This window comes from Spermophilus citellus (genome assembly GCF_964194105.1).
Source record: "Spermophilus citellus genome assembly, chromosome: 14".
Classification (NCBI taxonomy): domain Eukaryota; kingdom Metazoa; phylum Chordata; class Mammalia; order Rodentia; family Sciuridae; genus Spermophilus; species Spermophilus citellus.
This window is the reverse complement of record NC_138194.1, coordinates 89,622,802-89,649,296: the sequence shown is the minus strand read 5'-3', so window position 1 is coordinate 89,649,296 and position 26,495 is coordinate 89,622,802. Positions and strand designations below refer to the sequence as shown.

At 44.8% G+C, this 26,495-nt stretch overlaps 1 protein-coding gene across 6 annotated transcripts in view; it reads left to right on the top strand.

Moving 5' to 3' along the window:
* MTSS1 (MTSS I-BAR domain containing 1) overlaps positions 1-26,495 on the top strand; it is a 152,450-nt gene that overhangs the window by 25,401 nt on the left and 100,554 nt on the right. For all 6 annotated transcript variants that reach the window (XM_081265885.1, XM_081265883.1, XM_081265884.1 and 3 more), the window contains exon 3: positions 1,444-1,517. In XM_081265885.1, coding sequence (XP_081122011.1) covers positions 1,444-1,517 — 74 coding nt within the window. The remainder of the gene's footprint in view (positions 1-1,443; positions 1,518-26,495) is intronic.

Here is a 26,495-nt window from a genome sequence, read left to right as displayed (position 1 = left end):
TTTATAAATTCTAGGAGGCTTGATAAAGCTAACTTTTGGAGAGTTTGCATTTGATATCATTTGATATCAACATTATATAGTGCTTATTGTATGCCAGGCACATGTCAACCTGTCTAAGTATTACAGCCCCACAAGGTAAGTACCGTCATCAGTCGCATTTTACTGATGAGGAGATGGAGACGCAGACATGCTACTAGTAATGTAATGCCACTAGAAATGACAGAGCAGAGATTTGAGCTTGGGCGGTCAGGCTGAGTCCAAGTTCTCACCCCTCTTATGGCCTTTGCCCATGCAGTGTCTAGTTCTGTTTAGGTGAATGTTTCAGAGTAGGTGTTTTTGTTGTTGTTGTTATTGTTGTTTTGGTTTTGTGTGTGTGCATGTGCATATAATTATTATTGAGAATTAAAGTGGAGAGTTTTCTTGCTCTACTAGAAATTATCAGGCCTCATTTTGAAGTTTGGCTCTGAGGGACAACTCCCAGCACCTTCCACAAATCTTCTGTTTCATAACCACGGTTGCTATGTTTTAAGGCCATTTCTCTCCTTTATCTTCCTTACTTTCTAGTCTTAATTTAGCAACTTTGCTTCCTTAGGAATGCTCAGTAGAGATTAGATTCATGCAAGAAATTCTTGAAGGTTAATAATACTGATCTCTAAGTTCAGTTGTGAGGTCCTCGCTTGCGAGCTCTGGGCTTACTTGGAGCCTGTGGTACTGGCCCGGCCTGCTCACTACTCTTCCTCATGTGACATCTTAGGCCACAGCACTGGGATCCAGTAGACCACACAGTACCCAAGAGGATGTTCAGAATCCAAAAAAGTTTCTAGAAAAAAAATGAGAACAGTAAATTCTCCTCATTCTCAGCTTTTAGGAATTCGGAAGGCACAGTTGAAATGGCATCCTAAGGTCGAGGAAGCAAGACCTTGTTTTCATTTGTCATGATGCTGGAACATGAGTCCCAGCTCCGGTATAAACTAGTGATCTTCAAATTCCCTTTAGATCTGTGGCCTCGATTTCCTTTCTCTATGGTGAATTGTTGAACTCCATGGTTTCTTTCCAAGATTGAGTTCTTTGCCCAAATCACACGTGTGTGGATCATTTTCCTAAAGTTGATTTCCCCTGCATCAGTTATATTTCTGATGATGTTTTTTTTATTTCAGGTAGAAACACCTATCTTTTCCTCCTTTGTACAGCTTTGCCTGGTAGTAATTCATAGGGGAAATGGAACGAGAAGAACCACTTGGATTGATTGATGAGCGCTGAAGGAGCTGGACACTGTAGTGTGTAGGGAACGGTCAGGCTGAGTGGCCACGGGCGTCCATGCCCAGGGACTTGTTCTCCTGGGAGGTTCCATTCTCTCTGTAGCAGCGATTGCAGCCTTTGAGCTGCAGTGAATTAGCCATGCTGAGCCCTCGCTCATGTTTTTGTTATCTGTTTGCATTTCAGGACAACCGTAGTAGCAGCAGCTGCCTTCTTGGACGCCTTTCAGAAAGTGGCTGACATGGCCACCAGCACACGAGGTAAGCAGATGGGAGGTTGCTGCTGAGCTCCCCGGATTCTGCACGTGGGCCCTTCCCTGGTGGCTCCACGAGAAGACACAGCTTAAGTGTTCACAGCTTAGCTGACTCATAGTTTTCTTTAAAAAAAATAAAAAAACTCTATGGGGTTACACATATTAGGAGTTGTACTACTTCCCCAGATAATCAAGCACTTGCGGAGAAGAATAAAAAATAAAGGAAAGGAAGCCCTGTTCCTACGTGTGGGCGGGGGGGGGGCTGACGTGTGTTTTGGTCACTGTGTGCTGAGCTGGCTGTGGAGTCTGCAGCTACACCCATCGATGACTTTGCTTTTCCCTGCTGGTGGGGTTGCGCTCGGGTTCTCCATGATCCCTGTGGAGTGGGGAGCGTGGAGGTGATCAGGAGCCCCTTTTCTGGGTTCCCACCAAACAAGGAACCCTTGTACAATAGGTGCAGTATGCCGTGTGTGATCACCAGTGTGTGCGTCTCCCACATTTGACTGTGGAACTAGCAACAGTGACTTCTTTACATCGGAGACCCTCCCCACCCCCCAAAATAAAGCCCAGAACACAGTTGATGTTTAAAGTATGTCAGTTAAATCAGTGGACACAGGGAAGTATTTTGAAACAGACGTAATGGTTCCAGTGAAAACAAAGAGTATTGATTATGCGCGGGAGGTATAGGAAGATGCCCCCTGCCCCACACCTCCATCTTCAGGGCTCAGCACTGCCAGCAACGTGTGACTCCCTGCTCACAGCTCAGCTCCTGCCTTCTCCTTCTAGCACAGTGACTCTTCTTTCTGCCTCTTGCTTGCCTCGTCTTTCCTTTGTACTTACAGTACGTGCCTGTTCTCATCACTGGCACGATGATATTGGGGAGTTTGGGAATTGCTCCCAGTCACTTGAGAGTTTAATTTCTCTGAAGCTCCCCCTGTGAGTTGCTCCAGTGGTTCTCAGTAGATGCCCATCTACCACGGGTCCTTAATTAAATATTCCAATAGGTTTGCAGCACAGACACTGCTCATGCATTAAGAAACTCCCCCTCGTTTTATCTCAGGACCACAAAAATCAATACCTTACTCTCCGTGTCCTGGAAGAGCTTGCAATTGAGTGGGGAAAGTGAGACGTGTAAATAAAGAACGTCAGTGTGGAAGGAATCTGTGTGGTGTGGCATGGTAGTGGTGGGAGAGGGGAGCACAAGGGGAGTATACAGAAGGGACAATTAACCTGGCTCTGGGAATTGGGGAGGTTTGCCAGGGGAGGTGACAGTTCTCCTCATTTCCAGGATGCCAAGGGAGTTTCTGAAGGTTCCCTCAGACAATGTGACGGAGACATCAGGGCTGTGGTGTCTTCATCTGGTCTGTTAGCTTGGTGTGGATCTTAAGTAGTCTCATTTTAAAAGCCCATTTGAAAAATGATTACCTAGCTTATGTGTGTCTGTTGTAGAACTTCAATAAACGTAACTGGGAGAGATTTCACATGCAGGCTACTGTTGACCGCCGTGGGCGTGGCTGAGTCTGCCCTGTTGTTCTTCTAGCTCAGCGGGATTTGCAGCTGGGTTTGTCAGCTACATCCATATCTTTCTAGAAGAGCCCCCAGAATGTCTTTTTTTTTAAAATGCTGCGCTACTATTTTGAAGAGCGTATATACCTAGCATTGCATTTTTGAGGCTGAGATGCATGATGCTTTCATAGATTGCTGTTGAATTATTATAGATCCTGCAGAAGGACTAGAGAGACATCCCCTGATTGTCCATAATTTCCTGTGGTAAGAACCTGAGTTTTTGAAGAAGCTGCTCCCAGGGTGGTTCTTGGTGGGAAGCTGGAGGGCCTGGAGATTCTCATGCCTCCCAGGGAGGAAAAACAGAGCAATTATTTGTGGGAAAAGAAACCAGAATAGACTCTGGTGGTGATAGGGGTAGAGGAGGAGTTTAGAGGTGATATATTTGATCAAAGACAAATCATGTCACAGTGAACAGACCCCAGCGTTGACATAATTTTAAACTTTCGTTTGATTTCAGGTTGTTTTTCGCAGTGCCAGAACGCTGTGTTTAAAATCCATATACACTAATGCTTTCCGTCAGCCTGGGAGTGTGGGAACTCTTGTAGAAACTGAAGAATGCATGGTTCAAGAAAGAAGGGCTGTTTTATGGAGACGATAAGAGAAATTCAAATGCACTTCTTGTATGTCAACAAGTGTCAGATGTGATTTGAAGTCAATTTTTAGTTAAAAGTGAAAAAATATAGAACACATTCTTTACTGTAAAGGCTTCAAATAACAAAATATAGTCAGTAAAATCTATCCTCATCCCTCCCAGGGTTGGATTTGGTGTCCTTCACAGACTTTTTTTGCATATCTAAACAAACACATCTGGGAGAAAAATAACAAAGTGCAGAATAATGTGTGGAATGATATATGCAGTAAGAGACATCTGCATGATTTCTTTTATAAGTTAGCCCTTGGGAAACATCGTTCCTGGGCTTTTATTTCATACTACGTTGTAATTATCTGTCCCTGTCAGTACCTGTAGGTCTACCTTGTGCTTTGTGGTGGACAGGTGGAATTTCAGTGTCTGGATGCAGCACACTTCAATTACTGTTCTGCTGGTGGACATTTAGTTTACCTCCAGGTATTTGCCATCACAGCTGTGCTGGGGTGAATGTCAGTGTGTACTGCTCAGTGTGATTATTTTTAATAGTGCGTGTATCACCAAGGAAATGATGAATCTGTAGAAAATGCTGCAAACTATTTTGGTCAGATGCAAGTTTGGGCTTAAGGACAGAACAGGTGGTAACTCTGAGTTGGCAGTATGATGTGTCCTCTGCTCAAAGAGTATCCTTAGTTCAGACTTTTTTTTTCAACTTTTTTTTTTTTTCGTAGTTGTAGATGGACAGAATGCTCTTATTTTGTTTATTTTTATGGGGGGCTAAGGATCAAACCCAGTGCCTCACACATGCTAGGCAAGCCCTCTGCCACTGAGCCACAGCCCCAGCCCCAGTCCATGGTTTTGCGTACAGTCTATCAGTATATTTGTTTGAGTCCCTCTTGTCAGAAATAAGTCAATAATTGACTCAGTGGCATAGCAGAACTTCTTTCTGACTGTCACTTAGGGCCTGCTGATCAGCCTCTGCCTCTGGTGACCACCATTCTACTCTCAATCCTGTGACCTCAGTGTTTTTATATTACATGTATGAATGAGATCTCATGGTGATCATCTTTCTGTGCTTGGTTTATTGCAGTTAACATAATGACCTCCAGTTCCATCCATGCAAATGATGGGATTTTGTTTTTTTAATGGCCGAATAGTATTCTACTGTGAATATGTACCACAGTTTCTTTATCCATTTATCCACTGATGGGCATTTAGGTTTAATTGTGGTTCTGGGATGATGCATATTTAGTTTGTTTCTGTTTTTGACTATTGTGAATTGTGCTGCAGCAAACATGGGTGTGCAGATCTTCGGTACTGGCTTCAGTAATTTAATTCCCACCAACAGGGTATAAGGAAGGGCCCCCTTTTCTCTATCCTTGCCAACACTTGTTGTCTTTTGTCTTTCTAATAATAGTACTTTATTTAAAATTTTTTTTTAGTTGTAGATGGTCACAATACCTTTATTTTATTTTTATTTGGTGCTGAGGATCGAACCCGGTGCCTCCCACATGCAAGGTGAGCACTCTACCACTGAGCTACAACCCCAGCCCCATACTAGTCCTTCTTACTGGAGCAAGGTGACATTGTGGTTTTGATTTGCATTTCCTGGATGAGGAGTGATGTTGAGCATTTTTTTTTCATATACCTGTTGGCCATTTGCATGTTTTTGCAGTTATTCTTAAGGTGTGTCTTTTTGGACAGGTGTCCAGAATTTCAAACTTTTAGGTTTCTGGTTTCCAAAATAATAGTGTTTTGTATTGTTTCCCAAAGGAAAATTATTTGAACGGTTTTTGTCAAAGGTTTATCGAATCTTTTACACTAGTTATTAATAAAATTTACTTAGGAAAAACTTTTAAAATGAGTCAAAGGGCAGAATCAGATCTAGGCATTATATACCTATTGTTAAACAGAATGTAGAAATAGGTAAGAACTGTATTTTGTCCATTTTTTTTTAAATTTATTTTTTGCTTTTTTCATACTGGGCATTGAACACAGGGGTGCTTACCCACTGAGCCACATCCCCAGCCCTTTAAAAGGAAGGTCCCCCTTTTCTCTGTCAATTCTCAATTATTGTTCTGCTGATGGACATTTAGTTTACCTCCAGGCATTTGCCATCACAGCTGTGCCGGGGTGAATGTCGGTGTGTACTGCTCAGTGTGTTTATTTTTAAGAGTGCGTGCATCACCAAGGAAATGATGAATTTGTAGAAAATGCTGCAAACTATTTTGGTCAGATGCAAGTTTGAGCACTTTTTTTCTTTTGTTGTTGAGTCAGGGTCTCACAAAGTTGCTTAGGGCCTCACTAAGCTGCTGAGGCTGACTTTGAACTGACGATCCTCCTACCTTAGCCAGTGGGCTTTTATTTCATACTACAAGCTGGTGCTGGCATTATAGATGTGCCCATCTGTTCATTGTTTTTAAATGAAAAATATAAGCTGGCTATTATCATATATATATTGTGATTAATTAAACTATAATGCAATTAGAGTTGGTTAGCACTGGACATAGATCCCTATTTTGTTGGTAGAACACTTTAGAATGAATATATAATTTGTGTTAAATATGAAAGTACATCTTTTTTTCTGGATTATTGGTTACAAAAAAATTAGTTTTTAGTTATACATAATGTATAGAATCCCAGACTTTGTGGATTAGGGTCTCTGTTACATGGCCTGTCTTAGGAGTGGAGAAGAATTTGGACTGACTGGTGTCCATTTACCTGGATTATTTTTAAAAATAAGGAAAAAATAAAAGAGAAATTGAGGAAATTAGAAAGGCCTCTTAGGCATCCGGTCCTTGGCAGAGATGACCTGTGTGGGGAATTCAGTGGTTGTACCTGTGGCCTGGCCCTCCAGGGACCTGTTTCATGGGAGCCAGGCACGTGGCAGATTGCCTGTTAGTCAGCACTGGCCCTTTATGGCCACTGTGTCACTTGGCTTGTGTCAGCAAGGGACTTTCACAAGCCCAGTGCGGTGTGACTTTCATTTCTGATGCCCCAGTGAGCCTCTGGAATTGCTTCATGGCTTTGAAAAACCACCTTGGGAATGTGCAGATGGTGACACACCAGACCCCCGGAGGGAATTGAAGGTGCTGGGAGGAGGGACGTGGACCCCGGGCAGTCCAGAGCATCATTGTTTTAAAACGTAGGCATGGAGTTAATTCTGAAAATCATGAACGTTGACCCTTCTTGAGCATTGCCTTGGACTAGGCTTTATTCTGAGTGGTTTATAAATCCAGCTGCCCCCTTATCAGCTGGGGTATGTTCCCAGACCCACAGTGCATGTCTGCTTGAAACCTCAGGTACAACCAAACCCTACTATCTACTGTGTTTCCACCATACATACATAGCTCTGACAAAGTTTAATTTGTATTAGGTACAGAGATTAACAACAACAACTTAATAAGAAAATAGCACAATGACAGCATACTACTGATTTGAAAGTTATTTAAAACTTATGCATTGTTTCTGGAATTTTCTATTGAATATTTTTGACCACAGTCAACTATGGATAACTGAAATTCAAGACTGTATGTGGCAGGAGGACTACTGTATTGAGTCTTTTGTTCTCACAACAGCCTCTGGAGGAGGTGCCTGTGAAGTCCCATTGAAGTGACGATATTGCGACATGGAGAATGTACCTAAGCTGACTGAGGCCACAGAGCTGGCAAGTGGGGAGCCTGGATCTGGCCCAGAGCATGGACTTTGATCATTAAATTAAGATTCCTTATGTAAGGAGCGCCTGCATTTGGTATAATCTGACATTTGCTTTTAAAGTTAATCCTGAGTACACTAAAAAAAACAGTCCCTGCTGCTCTTGGAGTAATGACTAGCTTGGGAGCGGAGATGCCTGGGTGGATTTCCGGCTGAGCCAGCTTTGTGACCAAGTGAACTGCATCTCACTCCTCTGGGCTTTAATTTCCCCACCTATAAAATGACCTGGGGTCCTAGATTGTCGCAGTGACCATTTTTGGTTCTTACAGTCCATAATTTGACAGTGTGTGTGTGTGTGTGTGTGTGTGTGTTGCTGGGGATTGAACCCAGGGCTTCGGGCATGTGAGCCAAGCACTCTCCCACTGAGCCACGTCCCCAGCCCGGGTTCCTGATTTTAAATGTAGCTTTGGGCCCGAGAGACACGTTAAATATGGATGAAGCCAGACAGTGTGATTTTCCTGTTCCACATTGTCCTGGGACCTTCCTTCCTTGCGCTGGGAAGAAGCACTGTTCACCAGAGGAAGGTGGAAGGAGGGGTTGGGAAAGGAGTGCAAAGTAGGGATGGGTGTTTGGGTGGTTTGGTCTCTCACACCTGGGTGGGCGCGTGAAGAGGGAGGTGAGTGGAGCTGGAGCTTTGAGACCGTGTTGAGGGCCCGACTGTTAGATGTGCGCCTACTTGGTGAGCGTTGTGCCTTATGTTGGGTAAAGCAGGCGTGGTCCTAAAGCGTCCTGTGTCTTCATTGTATGTTGGGTATTTTTAGCATGGATTTTGTGAAATGCCACGTTCTGCAGATCTGACAGTGTACATCATCACTCACGAAGTTGTCTTTCAAGTACACATTTTCAGGGCCCTGCTTCACACCTGGGGAGTCAGAATAATTGGATGGGACCAGAACCTCTGCTGTTTAAAAGCTTCCCAGGAGGTCTTCTCCTATGGGGTTTGTTTTGCCGTCAGGTAAGGTCTCTTGCCATCTTGCCATAGCTCACGTGTCCAATGACATCTCTGCCGGTTGCCGGCAGTTCCACCCACAAACAGCTGGCTCTGCTCCTGACCCTTAAAACCTTTGATCCCTTCTGCTTGCATGAGTGCATTCCAGACCCTGGATGCCCTCTCCGGCCACTCTGTACCCCTGGATATGTTTCAGGATCTGCTGCTTGTCCTCCGAGAGCAGTTTGAGAGCCACAGCACATGGAAAGCTGTCTTCCACACAGGGAGTATCTGGGGTCCTTCCTCGGAGCCTTTGTGGCCCATGTTGCTATTGGGGCCTTTGCCTTCCTCTGCATCTTCCCTCCAGTCAGTGAATGCTGCAGAGCAGACGCCTGTGTCCCCCTCATTTCTAAGGAACCCACATTCTCAAATGCTTAGTGTCTGGCATGTAGCAGGGTGCAAATGTTGCCTGTTAAATGAATGGCCACACGCATGCAGTAGCTTCCACACTCGGGACCCTGGGTGGGTCCTGGTGAGGAAGCCCAGCTCCTGTGGGAACAGGAGGCTGCTGGGATGGTCTTGGCCAGATTCTACTTGGGAGTTCAGAATTGGAACCCTGGTCAACTCTCCTGAGATCTCCAGTGGGACGTGTGTCCCCATATGTCCCCATGGCTGAAGGAGGGCCCTGCTCCTCTGGGAGAAGGTCATGGGAAGGAGCAGGTGGGTGAAAGGCAGCCATCTGCATGTGGCCGGGTGGGGAGTGGGAGGGAATGTTCCCTTCCAGGGGACAAGGTGCCCGGAAGAGGTTTTGAAGCTCCAGCCAAACTGGTCTTGTTTATCCCCAGGTTTTATTTTAACCAGATTGTTTTAACTGGACTTCACTGGTCTGTAACTCCTGGGTTGATTGACTCCCATGTTTGAGTTCAGGTGATCAGAGCCTTGGGATTTCTGCCTACGAAGCTTTTCACACTCAAACTGAAAAGAAATTTTTTTTTTATTAAAAAAATTGATTAAGGTGCCTATGTGTAGGATTAGGAATGAATATTCTTTGACCATTACCTTAAAGCAATGTGATCAGATTCTTTCATTTGATTAAAAGGTATAAACCTACACTCTGCCAACCTTGACTGTAGATCATGTGTTCCTTTAGCCTGTCCTGCTTCCTCGTTATTTTTAGTTATTGCCCTTAGGATCCTCACAGGAAGGAATTTAAGAGTGTTTGAGAAACAAGTTCAATTGTCATTTTTCTTGAAGAGCCAAGCTTACTGGTTCAAAAGATTTAAGGGTAGTATATTAATTTTTCTGATACTCTTGACTCTGCTTAGGGCTTTATAACATAACACGAGAAATATGAGCAAGAGGGATCTAGCAGAAATCATCTCTTGAAGCCCAGAGAAGGAGCAGTTTTATGAGAAAGTGGCTGGGGGGGTCGTTTGACCTAGCGTCTGCATGTCACTGTCATGAGGACTCTTGAGCTCCAATTTCCTAGAACCTGGCGCATCGCAGGTGCCCAAGAAACTATTGCTGATCTGTTAAATTTGTTAAAATGAAGCACATTATGGTTTGCTTGTAGAGGAATGGACCAGCACCTGAATTTTCTTTTTAAATTTTTTTTTTGGTTGTTGATAAACGTTTATTTCATTTACTTATATGTGGTGCTGAGAATCGAACCCAGTGCCTCACACATGCCACGCAAGTGTGCTACCACTGAGCCCCAGCCCTAGCCCCACCCAGCACCTGAATTTTCTGATATTTTAAAATCTGGATCTAGGCATGCTGGATTGAAAATGACCCTGGAAACTCTTTTAAGTTTCAGGTTTGGGGTTTTGAACTTGAACTCTTCATATGCATTATGCTGAGGAAGCCTTCAACACACTTTGCCCTGCTTATAGTTATGCTTTGAGAAGTCTCGTTGGTATATTGTAGGTAGGTGTGGGAAGTCAGAACAAAGTTGAAAAACCTAAGAAATAGGAAAATTGGCTGAGCAAAGACAAAACACTTCCCTTTTCTCCTGTCCTCCTTGTTTAGCTTTGAACTCTAGGTCCTATGCCAGGACTTCACAGACCTGTGTGCGCCTATGTGTTAGTTGACACAAGGCCGCCTCTTAGTCTGGGCCAGGCCTGTTCTATCAAATAGAATTTTATTTGATGATAGACGTATTCTACACATGTGCTGCCCAGGATGTAGCCACAGGCTACACGTGGCTGTTGAGCACTTGAAATGTGGCTAATGTGTCTGAAGAACTGAATTAAAAACAAATTTTTTTTAGTTGTATATGGACTCAATGCTTTTATTTTTATGTGGTGCTAGGATCGAACCCAGTACCTCACACTTGCAAGGCAAGTGCTCTACCATTGAGCTACAACTCCAGCCCAGAACTGAATTTTTTAAAATGATTTTTTAGTTGCAGATAGACACAATATCTTTATTTTATTTATTTATTTTTATGTGTGCAGAGGATTGAACCCAGTGCCTCACATGTGCTAGACAAGCACTCTACCACTGAGCCACAACCTCAGCCCTGAAAAACTGAATTTTTAATTTTAAAAAATTTCCTCTAACTTTACCTAGTCACATGGAGTAGTGGTTCTTGTCTTACGGGGTCTAAGGAATATAACTGTTCTTATGGGAAGGCTTGTTCTGCCTTCATGTAAACATAATGTTTTATGAGTCATCTGACTTATGCTGTTCTATATTAGAAAGCTTTGTTGAGGGCTTTCTGTGCACCTGTGGCTCTGGGAATGTGAAGATCAGTTAAGTCGAGGCCTGGAGTGAGTGGGTGATGGAGGCTCTGGCCTCCATTACCGGGAGGAGAGGTACCTGTGGACGTAATCACAGTTCCAAACAATGAATGCTCCTCCCCTTCTTTTAATGTTAGGTCCATTTAATGCATTCTTTGTGGACAAGATATTGTTTCTAAGGGGTTGAAAATTGGTTCCTGTGGAGGGTTGAACATCTGTGATCAGGAAATTTGAAAACCGGAAACACTACAAACTAAAACTTTTGAGTGTCAGCATGATGGCACAGTGCTAGATTCCATATCACGAAACTTTGTCTCCTGCACAAAGTAACTAAAAGATTGTGTAAAATCACATTCAGGTTATGTGCCTTAAGGCCTTTGTGAACCATAAGTGAGTTTTGTGCTTGGGCTCCAATCCCATCCCCAAGATATCTCATTATGAATATACAGATATTCTACAACCCCCCCCCCCGCCCCCAATGGAAATCCAGAACAGTTTTGGTCCCAAGTATTTCAGATGAAGGACCCTCAACCTGCTGCTGTGTGTATGGTGCTGGTGTGCATACGGTACTTTTGTGTACACACACGCGTCTCTGGCATTGAAATGTTATGCATGGGTAGAATCAGGGAGAGAAAGTATTCAAAAGGCTGATTAGGGGAGCGATAATTGGGGAGAAGCTTGAGAACACTGTTCTCTGGCGAAGGCTGGCTTCTAAGCCAGGTCAGCCTTTGACCTGCTGCTCCCTTCTCAGAACATTTCAGGAATTTTCCTGAAGCTGAGGAGGTTGATTGCTATTAGCTACTTTTTCTGAAATAAGGATGTTGGTGAGGTAGATTTGTGTTATTGGGCTCTGGGGATTTGCCCCCACAGCCACCCCTTTGAATAGTAGCTGGGATGGGCTGCAGTCAAGACTGGCCTGCCTCCTCCTTGATAGGTGTTCACTATCTATAAATACAGTCTAACTCATATGAATACGAGGAACGACCTTAGTGCTGGATCAAGTACAAATAGCTCTTTATTGATTGGACTTTATAGCTGTAATCCTTTTAATTTGATTTTTAAAAATTGTTAGATGAAAGCAGTACTGCTTCAGACTTGGTTGTAGCAGATTCTTGCCTAAAATGACAAAGAAAACCAAATCCCCTCCTCCAGGATGACTAGTTTCCATGCACAACTGGTCTTTGTTACACTTATAGCTTTGCTGAAGGCTATTGTGGTACCAAACCTTGGGGCTGATTTACTGGAACCTCATTGACTACTGTAGGCACCTCAAACCATCCTAACTTTTTGTGTGATATGTGTAGGTATGTTTAGGTTTTGAAATTGAATACCTGTTCTAGCCTTTATCTTTTTTTTGGGGGGGGGGTGGTTACTAAGGATTGAGCTCAGGGGCACTTGACCACTGAGCTACATTACCAGCCCTTGTATTTTATATCAAGACAGGGTCTCACTGATTTGCTTAGCACCTCGCCATTGCTGAGGCTGTTTTTGAACTCACAATCCTCCTGCCTCAGCCTCCTGAGCTCTTGGGATTACAGGAGTGTGCCACTGCGTCCGGCCTAGCCTCCATCTTATATGAAGTATGAATGAAAAATCCTGCATAAACTATTGATATGTAATGTATTATGATACAATATACAGCTGAATAAACATGGCCATTATTATGTTAATACAGCTTCAAGAAAATTCCCGGGCCCCTAAGCCCTTCTGTATGGAAATTTTAGCGCTGTCTTTGGCTTAGGAGTGACATGCCATTTGAAATGGGCTTATGAATGTGCATTCTGCTTTTCAGTTCTGTTATTTTGATTGCTCTTCTGCTCTGATGTGTGTTGCACCATTTTAACTCAGTGGCACAATAGATCAAGTCATCCACGTTCTGCTTAGGATAAAACGTTTTAAGAACAGCCCACATATGTAAAGTTTGTCTTATGGTTGGCCATGTTTGGAACTTCTCATTTTTGTCATGTGCTTCTAGGAAATTCAGACTTGGTATGGAATGTGGGACAGGAGAGTGGCACATGTATTTAAACATTCTTACAAATCACACTATAGATAAGGACTAGAAGTAACAAAGGAATTCCATGAGTTTATGGATATTTTACTTAATAGATTAAAAAAAAGTAAATCTTGAGCTGGCCTGGTGTTCAATAACCAGCACTGCAAAAAAAAAAAAAAAAAAAAAATCTACATTTCTTTGCCCCCCTGCCTTTTTTTCCCCTTGTTTGGTACTGGGGATTGAACTTAGGGCCACTTGACCCCTGAGCCACATCCCCTGCCATTTTGTATTTTATTTAGAGACAGGGTCTCACTGAGTTGCTTAGAACCTCGCTTTTACTGAGGCTGGCTTTGAACTTGATCCTCCTGTCTCAACCTCCCGAGCCATTGGGATTACAGGTGTGTACCGCTCCCCCTCACCTCGCCGCCTTTTTTTGACCGAGGGAGTTAGGAGGCAGTGGATCGTGCATTTGATTATTTTGATGGGTAAGCCCATGTCTTCTGGAAGATTGGGAATCATAATGGAGCATTTGTGGTGATAAGGTGAGACCCCTCTTCCTCATCCCAGTGATCTTTCCTGGATACAAAATTGATGCCTGACAAAGCCCCCGGTGTGGCTGCACAGGTGGTGCAGATCACTGATCCTTGGTTGGGCACCAGCAGTTGCCAGAGATGGCTGTTACTTGTGGTTAACCAGAGCCCCTGCCTGTGTGGCCTGTCCTGAAACGACACTTGAAAGGGGGGTCACCTGCCTTAACCAGAAAGGAGCTAACCCAGATCTCCCTATTAGAAAAGCACAGCCAGAATCCTGAAATCCTGCATCAGGGTGGCATGGGGTGTCAGAACGCCACACCCCTGGCACGTGGCCGCCCTTGGGGGGCTGCCCTGCTGCCAACCCAGAGAAGCATTTGCTGTGGGTCCGTTCCTGGTGTCTCCCTCTGTTGCTTGAGTATGTGTTCCCAGGCGATGTGTGAGCTATGATGTGTGCCTCTCGGTCTGACCTTGGCAGCCATAATCAACACTGGATCGTGACAGGGAGGTGGGGTAGCAGTGCCAGTGGTGGGGGAAGGTCCTAGCTGAGAGAGGAAGCGTGTCCTAATGGGTGACTGAGTACAGCTGGTTGTTTGTGTCACTAGGCAGTTTACATAATGAAGCAGTTAACTCAGCAGTTCCCCTTCCAGCACACAGGGCTGGCTGACACTCCTTGGTTGTCCCCATTCTGCCTCCCAATTTCCACCTGAGTCCTTTACTTTGTTTTCTCCATAGGTTACCAATGCCTCACCCCATCCCACTGCCTCACACACCCACTAAAGCCATTTTTTGGTAAAATGTCAATTAACATTCATGAAAGAATGCTATGATTTTAGTTCATGCAGGTGAAGCAAGTAATTTTTTTTTTTGGGTAATATTTTCTTGTGAAAAATCATTTACCATAAGTCATGAACTTGGTTTCGGTTGCCCTGCCCGTCTCCAATAAAAATAACTTTCTGGAATGTAAATGTGAGCCTGAAGACACTTGAAGTTGTCAGACCAGCATTTTTCCAGATGGTGCTCTTCTGCCTTCTCTGCTTCTCTGAAGTCCCAGCCCCGAGCACATGCACAAATGTGAACGCTCCTTAGCACTGAAATTTTCACTTTACCTGCACACATGTCCTGTGCTGTCAGAAAATTGTTACGGGGAAATTCCTCAGGGAACAGATCAACAATATTCAGAAAGTCTTCCATCATCAAGAATCTGGCATTGAATTCTCATGCTTTTTTTAGAAATTTAGTTTTGGTATACTACTTTTAGATAGCTTACAGTGAGAATTACCTGTTTTTTTTCTCTCTCTCTCTTTTAAATAATGCTTTGGTCTTTCATTTTTTAAGAAAGTACAGGTGTTTTGCTTTCCTGCTACCTTGTACAATCTTTTCATTTTTATAGGGGAAACTGAGTCTCAGGGAAGTCACTTGCCTTGGGCCACTAGCTTGTGAGGGGAGAAGGGGACTCCAGTGGGCTTCTGTCTCAGGGTTTCCCTTACCTGCCCCACTAGTCACCTTGCCTTCTTGGCTTCATGGTGAGGGTGTTCAGGTAGGGAATGATAACGGCTATGAAAAAAATCATATCTGCTTTGTGCTCTCAGTCGATCATTATCTGCAAACATTCTCATTTGCTTGCTTGTTTGTATGGGCTCTTTGGTCATCTGGTTTTTCCAAAGCAGTTTTTTACTTTCTGTCTGGTCTTTCCTTTGTCAATGGAAGATATTTTCATTTTCTTTTAGCACTTTGGGGTGGGGATTGCTATTTTTGCTCGTGTTTTAATCATTTGTTATATTTGACATAAGCTTATGAACTGTAAGAATAACATAGGCTTCTGTTCATCTACATTGCCTGAGTAGATGACAACACACACACACACACACACCCCACACAGTTTCATTCCCAAATGTTTACAATTGCCATGAAACTCCTTTCTAGTAAAAGATAATGCTGTGGAAATCTGCAGCGTTTCCTGCTGTGTGCCAGGGCCCAGGGACCCCGGTTACCATGGAAACTCGTATCCAGCCCCATTTGAGCACATTTTACAGTTCAATACAGTGCTGCTTCTTCCTGCCTTTAAAATAGGGGAAGGAGCAGAAGCTGATTGATTACAAAGAAGATGAAAAAATACTGATTCTGTGAAGGCAGAAAGAGACCTTAACATGCACCCTTTTAATGTGATTGGCAGAAGTGGGGCAGTGCGCAGTTTCCCAAAGATGGCCAGAGGTGTCTGATAAAATACAAAAGAATTGTTGAGTCGGTTGTGAACATCCCCTCCCTGTGCTGCTGACTTAGAGCTTCTCTTTGAGAATGGTGGGTACGTGAGGCTGGCCCAGGCACAGACTCGACTTGGGTCCCACTGGTTTGTCAGAAGGGCTTGGTGCCAGACAAAAGACCTTCAGCTCTCTGCATGTGCCAGCCAGCCTCACCTTCCTGAGCTCCCTCTTCCAGAACTGCCCGGAGAACCAAATCCCAGAGCCTGGGACCATTTGCCCTGCTTCTCCCCCAGAGTTGCCATTTCTGCTCGTGATTGCTGGAGTCAAGGTGGATGCTGATGGTGAGAGTGGTACTCCATTTGGATAATACATCTCACACCCAAGTGCAGGGTGCCCTGTTCCTGCCAGAGCTGGAGGAAATGATGAGCTGAACACCCCCTGACCTCCCAGTGGTGGTGGTCCTGCTGGCCACTGGCTACAGGTGGACTTACAGTGACAGGAAGCCCCAGGTTCTCACTGCAGATGTCAGGTTCCTGTTTAATGAGACCAGGCTAGGAAAATGTTTAGATGCGGGCCTGTTGTTTTGGCCTTTGTTTTCCAAATGAATTTGTTTAGGGCTGTGCCTCAGAGCCTTTGCAGCCACAGGTGGTCGGGGCTCAGCTTGAACACATATTTACTGTGGGCCCTTTGCCTGGGAGTCTCTGGGCCAGCCTGTCAGCTGCTTTATCTCAGTCCAGAAAGACCAAGGAACCTGTTTGCAAAGGAGAAAACTGGCTTGGTGACTTGAGGTGACCTGGCAGAGCCTGGAGCGCGTACAGGTCCTCGTGAGTCTTGCACCTCTGCTGTCAGCTGGATCCATCTGGGAACTCAACCAGGGTTTCTCAACCTCACCACTGTTGGCCTCTGGGCCAGATCACCTCTTGTGGGAGGCTGTCCTGTGCCTTGTTAGGTGTTGAACAGAGTCCTGGATTCAGCCTTCTCACAGTCATCGAGGTCATTGCCCAATGTCCCCCTGGGGGCACGCCCGCCTCTGGTTGAGAACTGCCAAACTAGACCTCTCAGGTGTTTTTATTAGGTAATGGACTGGAAGTGAGGCTGTGTTTTTTTGAGGTGATTGTGGACAGCTTGCTTCACTTAAGCGAGGTCTTAAATTATTCATAGCTAAGTTATGATTTTAGAAATCCGAAAGTTGAGGCATTGTCTTGAGAAACCACCGCCCTGCCATGTTTTGTATCAAACTCCACAAGGAATCCACATTTCACTAAAAACGACCTTTTTTTAAAAAAATTTAATCAGACTGTCACTTTTTAGTGTGTAAATATGAACCACTCTCGTGCCCAGAACATTAAGATAAAGGAGATCTGAGGGGGTGTGATGGGATGTGACAGAGCCACTTGGGGCTCAGAGCCACTGGGCTAGGCCTGGCCTGGAGGCTGCTCCGGCCCACTCTGGCCTCACTGGGTGGCCTTGGGTGGGTCAGTACAGTCAACACAGCCCAGCTTCATTGTTTAGGAGATGACAGTCCAGTTGGCCATGATAGGGTGGTTGAAGTGAGAGCTTCATGAGCTGTACAGCCCCCACAGCTGCGCCTTGACTGGTGGGTTCTGTACAGGTCGGACCACAGCGCCTCAGGTCACCTACAGACCCCTGCACGCAGTCCCCATCCTCCATGTCCCTGCTTGGCCGGCTCCTCCACCTGACAGTCTCCTACTTCTGCCATTGATCTGGGTCCAGTTCTCTTGTACCAAAGATGTATTTTGACATTTTTTAAGTTCCCTTGACTTACTTTGTGGCCTTTATTATTATTTTGTTTATGATCGTTATAGTTTATTATTTCACTCATAATTGTTAATATTTACATATCCTAACAGTGTGTGATCGTATTTATGATTAGCTTGTAGATTAGATTTGGGGCATTATAAAGGTGACTTGAAAGCATCTTGGATTTGGTCATCTCCCGGGAGTGTTGAATGTCTCCTCTTCCCCACTCACAGAGCTCCCCTCTCTCCCCGCTGCAAACTCTGCCCCTCTGAGTCGGCCTGGGGCCCTCCATCCTCCAGGAACCTGCCTCTCCAAGGGGCTTCTCCAGCCTCTCTGCTCTGCCCATCTGCTCTCTCACCAGCCCAGGAGCTGCTTCAAGACTCTGTATGGAGCACGTCTTCATGCCTGGCACTGTTTCGCTTTCTTCCTTTTTTTTTTTTTTTTTTTTAAATATAAGGTAAAATTCAGCATGACATAAAATGAGCCCCTTTACAGTGAATAGTTTGGTGGCATTTGTACATTTGTGGTGTTGTGTGACACCATCCTAGGAGCATTTTTTTTATCATCCCTGATGTAAACCCCGTGCACAAGGTGATGAGAAGGTTCTGGAGATGGGTGGTGGTGACAATAACACAACAGTGCGAAGGTGTTTGGCACCACTGAATTGTACACTGAAGAGTGGTGAAAATGGGAGGTTTTACAGTAGGTCTTTTTTACTACAAAGAACAAACCTCCCCCAAAACCCACACCCCTGAAGCAATTATTCTGGGTCTCGCCCTTTCTCAGTTCCTGGTCTGTGTTTTGTTCAGTGTTATACCCTCATCCCCTAACATAGTAGTTGTTAGATCAAACTTTGTTGAGTGAATGTAATGAGTTTTTGCTTTAAATGCTGATTGGGTTTTGATGTAATGGCAAAAGTTACCTTTAAGGAAATTTCTTTGAAATGTTTCTTTTTAAAAATATGTACATACATTATTCAAAGTTAGAAAAAGTACCTATATATTTTTAATTGTAGATGGACATAATACCCTTATTTTTTTTATTTGCTTGTTTTTGTGTGGTGCTGAGGGTTGAGCCCAGTGCCTCACACATGCTAGGCAAGCGCTGTGCCTCTGAGCTACAGCCCCAGCCCTTTGAAATGTTTCTTTAGTGTTTGTTTAAGGGTTTTGATAGCTCCATAGAAATACCTGCAAAACTGAAGCTAAGTCTGTAGTTTATCTGTTCACCTCTTTGTTATATTTAGTTGATATTTTGGGACGATAATGGTGGACCTGGTCTGTACCTGGTGCCATCTTTCTGGTCATTTGGGAACAAAGAGTTATCAAATCTTTCAGATACATGCAGTGACAGTCCAATACATACACTTTCTTAGCATATTGAAGTTTTGATGACTCTTTCTTTGGTGGGAAAGAAAGATCTCTCCATCCTTTTACAGATTAATGTTTCTAATGCAGTTTCTTCTTGCAACATGGCCACTTTCATTCTAATCCTTTTCTTTGTCCTTCCAACTCTCAAGATCTTGTTCTTCTCTGTTGCTCTATAATTTATAAAATTGTATTGCAGTTGGCTTGGGTAGAATTTACTTAAGCATAGTTGAGCCTTTTGCTTTTCCTTCTGGCAGAGACAAAAGCGTCATTAATTATGAATATGAATTCCTTTTGAAAAATGACAAGATTGAACATTTCCTCATGCCAGTAACCCAGCTGTCTCATTCTGAAGCTCAACAAAGGCATTTTGGGGATGGTTTTTAATGGCCGTGGTATCAGATACTAAAAAATAAGATGCTAAAGAAAATGTAAAATCATTTGCATTTTGTTTGCAGAAAACAATAATGTAAGATTTTTGCTCCTCTCTAACTGTTTCTACCCTTGAGATGCATTTGAGGGCCCTGAGTTTTGCCTCCATGCAGATCAGATGATCATGCTTTGCTCTTGTCACATGCATGGTTCTGTTTGTTCAGAAGATCGGCTTTGGAGAACCCCGAGGCCTGGGTCACCTTTCACTCTGAGTCAGTGAAGCTCACTCTTGGGTTGGTGATGGGGTTGGGAGTGATGTCAGTAGCCATGGTGCGCTAAGCCCTACCTGAGGGTGGTCACTGGCTCTTCAGTGTGTCACAGGAGTGCATGCACCAGCTCCGGTAACTGCCACCAGAGGTGGGAGCGCTGGGCTTGGATTCCAGAGATGTGAGGCTCTTCCCCACCACAGGGTATGGCCTGAGTCCTGAGTGTGCTGTCTCAGTGAGATAGCTTCTGGCTTCCCCATCCCTGTGTCCTGTAGGATTTGCTGCCAGTGAATACAGCAGTCGGTTCCATCTTGTTGGGAAGGCCACGTTGTCATCTCTATCTGCCTGAACTACCTGTACCGCCTCTGGCTGGGTTTGCTAGGCTGGAGATGGACCTGCGTTGTAGCATTCCTTTCCAGCGTGCCTAGAGCCAGCCCTCTTGGAAATTCCTGCTAAGTCTAGAGCCCAAGGCCTGATTTTTTTTTGTGTGTGTGTGTGTTTATGTTCGTATATATACAGGTTGAGTAATCTGTTTTTGAAATGCTTGGAACCAGAAATGTTTCAGATTTAGAATTCTTCAAGGTTTTAGAATATTTGAATACAAGTAATAAGATATCTCAGGGCAGAGACCCAAGTGGAAACATTATATATGTCTACCTTATACACAGCCTGAAGGTAATTTCATATAATATTTTAAATAATTTTGTTCATGGTCATGTATATCCAAAAAGAAAGAATTTTAAAAAATAAAAGAAAAACATAACTTTGTTCATGAAAGAGTTTTACAGTGTGGAATTTTCTATTAGCAGCATCATGTCAGCACTTAAAAAGTTTCAGATTTTGTAGCATTTTGGATTTTAGATTTTTTGGATTAGGGATGCTCAACCTTTGTATGTGTGTGAGGGGTGGGAAGGTATTTGATGGCACTGGAGGCTTTGGAAGGCCTTTATTCTGCATAATTCCATGAACAAAGGTTTCAGGTTCACCATTTCCTTTTCTTCTTCTTTTAATTTAATTTTTATATGAATTGTGGACCTTCCTTTTTAACCAAATGCATTTATGTGTAAGAAACTTTTTTTTTTGCTTACTTTAAATAAAGATGCTGTAATGTTAAACATCAGGCTTAAAATCACATGGAAATCACAGGGGCCAAACTGTTCTGTGTGTCAGTTCACCACCATAGAAAACATTAAGACTTCCAAGTTGGTCTGAAGGGCCGTAGGCTGGGAAAGGGAGTGCCAGGATGACCATTTGTCAGTGTCCAGAAAACAGATATCCCTGTTTCAAAGCCCTTTTATTTTTGTTTTCTTGAGGAATGTGGTTAGGGGTGTGATCTGGCTTGAAATGCTATTTCACATTACACTGTCTGGTTAACGCCTCTCTGTGCACCTGTGTGTCTGCCTTAAGGGAAATGTCCCTCCTGGGTCACCCCCCACCCCTATTGCCTTGTTCTCCCCCTTTAAAGTAGCAGCTGCTCTTTCAGTGGACTGTCCTGAGCTGGACTTCAATTGGCCAGGCAGCCAGCCTTTGGCCTCTGCACTCTCCCAGGGGCATGGCCTCCCCTGCCTGGCTCCAGCCTCCTCTAGTGGCATGGCCTCCCCTTCCTGACTCCAGCTTCCTTCTGCCTCAGGGAGTCCAGCTGGCCTCTCCAGGCTCTGCTCTCTTCTCACTCTGTAGGAATGAGTCTGTAGCCTCAGAACCTTTCTGCTCTGTGAGGCTGGACTCCACAGGGCACTCTCCTGGGATAGGCCTCTCCTCCTGCCTCCTGCCCTCCTGACTGTGGTCTCACCTGCAGAGGGGTCACCTGCTTGTTGGGTGACGGGGTCATTCTGGACTCTAACAGCCTTGCCTGGGGAGCTGCTGTTCAGCAAGTAGGGCCGGGCACAGCCCAGGAGGCTGCTGGAAATGGTGACAGGCACACATGTCGATAAACAGCCTCTCCAGCCTGCTCTGTTTAAAAACAATCACAAAAATGGTTTTAGTGTAAGACGGAAGAGGGTAAGTTGCTCTGCTGTGACTGCCGCCTGTTATTAGAGTGAAGCAATGGCATCGCCGGTGCTCGGGACCGTGCTGATTCCGTACTGCGTGCCTGCAGTGGACTGTGTTGGCCGATCTTTACACAGAGCTATTCAGAGGTGCAGCGTTGGTTCAGACTAAACAGGTCAGATGGTCTCTATCGTTGACATAGTTGGAAGTGGGTCCAGGATGTGCACACTTTCCTGGGACAGTTAAAAAGCCTTACCTAAAACAGGACAGCGAGCACCAGGAGTGTGAGCGAGGGCCAACCGGGAGCTCCTCCTCCAGCCCCCGTGGGTCGTGGCCCCAGGGCTCCCTTTCTCTCCCTGCTCGGAGGCTCAGCGGAAGATTCCTTACCCAAGCTCAGCATTTGCTTCTTTTAAAGACTGTCACAGTATCTCCATGTCATTTGGGACCCCACAGGGTGAAGTTTCAAATGCCTGCCGCCCCCCTTTTGCCTAGAAGGACACTGACCTCCATACCTCTCCTTCTTGTTCTAACACCAGGACACCGGGTCTCCCCTGTGCAGGGACGCTTTCCCACTCTGGGCTGTGTCACTCGAGCCGTGGGTGGCCTTGAACACATTATTAGTTTGTCCAAATGTGATCAAGGTCCTCCCTTCCTGTGCTCTAAGGAAACTAGCCAGTCCCTCTGGCCAGGAGGATCTTGGTGGCCTTGCTCCACCTTCCTTGACTGTGCGTGGGGACCAGGGCGGTAAGTGTGCAGCAGCTGTGGCTGCAAGACCACAGGGCGGGAGTCAGGTCTCCCCAGGCCTTGCTGTGTTGCCACCCAGACCTGTAGGAGCACTCCTGGCGCCGGCAAAGGCTCTCTGCCACACACAGTGGGTCGTTGAGTTTCTCTGCTGAGAGTCCATGGTGGACGGGGCCTGGGTATTCTTTCCAGGACCTGAATTAGTAGCGGTATTATCATAATATACTGCTACCAAATGGGTTTATTACTTACCGTTAGTACAACAGAAATGACAAGGTGGATTGTAGAAGAAGAGTGGCCTTGTTGTGATATAAAAATGGCCTTTTCCCGTGATCCTCTCCACCTTACTTGGAGTGACACCCCCTCCCAGCACACCCTCCGTTGCCTGTCAGCTGCAAGAACTTCCTTCTAAGCCACAAGCAGAGGCAGCAGCCACTTGCAGTAGCCCCTGGAGGTTTTGGCCTCTGGAGGGAGTGAGAAACCTGCACAGGTGAATGATGCCCAAACTTCCCGACTCTTCACGCCCAGTTGCTGAGCCTGCCATGGAGGTGCCCCATCCTGTGTTAAGACGCACTGGTCCTATCTGTGGAGAAATCTCATCCTTTGGGACTGTTCTGCCTCTCGCTTCTTATATTGAAAACTGAAACTCCAGTGTGAGCCTTAGTCTTCTCAGCATGTTTCCAACAGCTTAATATATAAATAATGATCAAGGGAACCTGATTTACTCTTTTGGTCACCTTACTATTTTAAAATAAAGAAACATTCTGGAGAAGGCAACAAAGACTACGTTTGAACAATGTCTTGGCAATTGTTAAGGGAGATTTTTAACTAAATTCCAAACTACCGGGTATGTGAGAGCCATCCCATCCACCCAGTGACTGATTTAGTCCCAGTTAAGTCCCGCACAGTGTGTTGTGTGAGTTTTCTTCTGGTGGGATTAGGCAGCTTTCCAAGCTTCCCCTGGATCTTCTACAAATGTGTGGGAAACTGAGATTCCCGTAAACTGGAACTCTCACATTGACGTTCTCTGAAGTTCCTTTTGAGCCCAGATAGGGAGGTGATATTGCAGGTTTCTCTGCCAAGTGCAGGTTTTCCACTGTGACCAAAAATGGCAGGTGGTTCCCTGGTTCAGCCATCACGCTTCCAGCAAGTTCTTGAGTAGACTCCTGAAGCAGGTCCGGTGAGGATCTGGGCCCGGCAGGGGTGACTGTCCGGAATGAAGAGTAATGTGTGTACCTTTGTCCCTGTAACTTCTAGGAGAAAATGACCATTTCTGTGGAAATTGGACCCTTGGTCAAATTGGACAATTGGTCAAAGTGGAGTTAGGAGTAGAGAATGTAAAGGAGGCTAGGGGCTCCAGTTTAAGGAGTTGTTAGTGTGTATATTTTTAATGGAATAAACAAAACAAAACCAATGAATTGGTCTGTGAGTTCCACCTTGTTCATGTCACCGTTTCTGGAGCCCAGTGTAGTGTAGGGGCTCATGGAACCTTTGTTGAAGGAGAGGCTGAATTAGTGCCCACAGGCCCTGAACCAAAGGGTTGAGTTACTTGAGAAAGATGTTCTTAGGTCTGTTCTTGTAGGATAGAGGACTTGGAGAGGTTAGTGAGTTTTCCCCCGGGGTTGCAGAGCTAAATAGCAGAACCAGGATTTTGAAGTCTGGGGTTGTTCCTTCAAGGCCATGCTGAATTCCTGCCAGAGCATGTACACAAACCGCTAGGTTAAGTCCTCTCCAGAAGGCACTCATGGGTCACAGGGTGGTCAGCTGCGATCCTGGTTTGAGAGGATCAGCCTCAATCTCTCACCTCCACATGAAGCTGTCATGGCTCTGAAAGCTTTTCGAAATCAGAACCCTTAGGGGGAAGATATTTATTCGATGTCCTTTATATCTGGCATCTTGGCCAATGCAAACGAGTACCTGCTGATTGGATTCAAAAGGTAAAGAAAATTATTCTTTTATTTCTTTCTCAAAGGGAAGGGGATGAAACACTGAACTTTCAGCAGTAAGCTGGCACTTTTAAAACTCGGGCCTCTGCCAAGAAGTGACTAAAGGAGTCTTTAAAAGTCTTGGGATTCTTGTGACAGAGTTAGGTGTTTTCCTTCTGAAATACACTGTTGTAACATTGCCCTTGCCTGGTTCTGTTCTTGTTTATGCAAACTGCTAACCCTCCCTGCACCATAAATAAAGAAAAAACCCACATACACTGTATCCTAAGAAGTTAGCATCAGGAATTTAAAGCAGGGATAGGCAAACACTGCCTATGGGCCATCTCCAGCCTGCTGCCAGCCCATAAGCTAGGCTTCCAAATAGTTGGGGAAAAATGACAACAGGAATGTTTTGTGATATGTAAGAATGATGTGAAATTCAAAGTTAAGAGTGCATCCATAAAACTATGAGGGCCAGTGAGCCCATTTGTTAGGGTTTTATCTGTGGCTACTTAGTGCTGTGGAGAGTGACCTTTTCTGGAAAACTTTTCCTGATTTCATCTGAAATGACATACTTTGGAAGGAGGGGTGAGGGTGGAAGTAGAGGTGGAGAATCTGTGTTTCTCTTGCCTTTTCCCTGCCTTTGGTAAAACTTGAATGTTCAGAATAAATTTACCTTTTAAGAAAGTTTTTCTTCCTTCCTGATTTGTGTGCTCCTGAATCGCGTCTTGATTGGAGAAGGTGGAAGGGCAGAGTCAGTGGTCTATGATGAGGAAGGAAGGCTGACTTATGCTGGGCAGAACCGTTTGGCCCATGGCCCCTTCCTTTTCTGATCCACCTGAGCACCTTTACATTTAATATTTTTTTTTTTAGTTGTAGGTGGACACAAAACCTTTATTTTATTTATTCATTTTCATGTGGTGTGGAGGATCGAACCCAGTGCCTCACATGTGCTAGGCGAGCACTCTACCACTGAGCCGCAAACCCAGCCCGACTTTACTTCTTTTTGATACTGGGGATTGAACCCAGGGGTGTTCAGCCACTGAGCCACATCCCCTTTTTATTTTTTAATTTTGAGACAGGGTCTTGCAAAGTTGCTTAGGGCCTTGCTAAGTTGCTGAGGCTGGCTTTGAACTTGAGATCCTCCTGCCTCAGCCTCCCCAGCCTCTGGGATTACAGCCTCTGTGCCTGGCTATCACCTTTATAGTTTTGAATAGTCTATTTTTTGTCTTGCCTCCCCTTGGGAGCACAGTGTGAGAGTGCTCCCCTCACTGATTTTCTTATGCATGCCATGGAGAGTACTGGACAGAGTACCGGATGGGACCCAGAGCGCTGCTGGTGTCTTTTAACCAGTGTTGTGTTTTGTTCCTGGACTGCCTGACGCACAGTGCTGGGGTCCCAGGCCTGTTCCCTAGGGTCAGATCGTGTCTTGCCCTTTGACGAGCCTTCTGTGATTGGACTCGCCTTATACTGAATCTGAAGCCCAAACCTTAGATGAAAACAGAATTTGAAGGAACTGTGGCCTTTTTCTTGACGACTTGATCCTCTCAATGCCCAGGGGGAGATGGATGTCTCCGTCTTGGCGAGGAGTGCTCTTGGAAGCCAGACGACGGTGATCTCAGCGATGACAGTATCAGCCTTTCCATTGAGACGCCTGAGTTTGGGTATATTGTCCTTCCATTCACCAGACGTTTAGAACTACAGCGGAAGGGCTGCCAGGTGGCCACGTGCCCATGTTTGCCCACATGAGGTTTTGAACTGAATGTCCCTGGACGATAGTGAAATATTGACTTGATAAAAATGGTTCTGTGCAAAGTGCTGTCTGCGTTATGAGGTCACTGACTTGGACAGCAGCAGAGGACTGAGCCAGAGATGAGCTTTGCTCTCATCCTCTCCTGAGTCATTTTCCCCTCCACGTTCCTGCAGTGTATTTACTTTTTAAAGACACCTGGATCTTTAATACAACCTTTATGTTTCCTATGCGAGTTAGGAATAATGTCCAGTGTTGGGAATGTCCCATCGTGCATTCTTAGTCATGAGTAATTTTCTTAAAATATTTTTTTTAGCTGTAGTTGGGCATAATATCTCTATTTATTTATTTATTTATATGTGGCGCTGAGGATTGAACCCAGCACCATGCACATGCTAGGTGAGCTAGGCGAGTGCTCTACTGCTGAGCCACAATCCCAACCCCTGAGTAATTTTTTTTTTAAAAAAAATCAAATCTTAGATAATCACCTTTTCATTCCTTTCTTCACAAATTCTTTGTGTAGACACACTCTGCCTTAGAAATTCTTTGCCATTT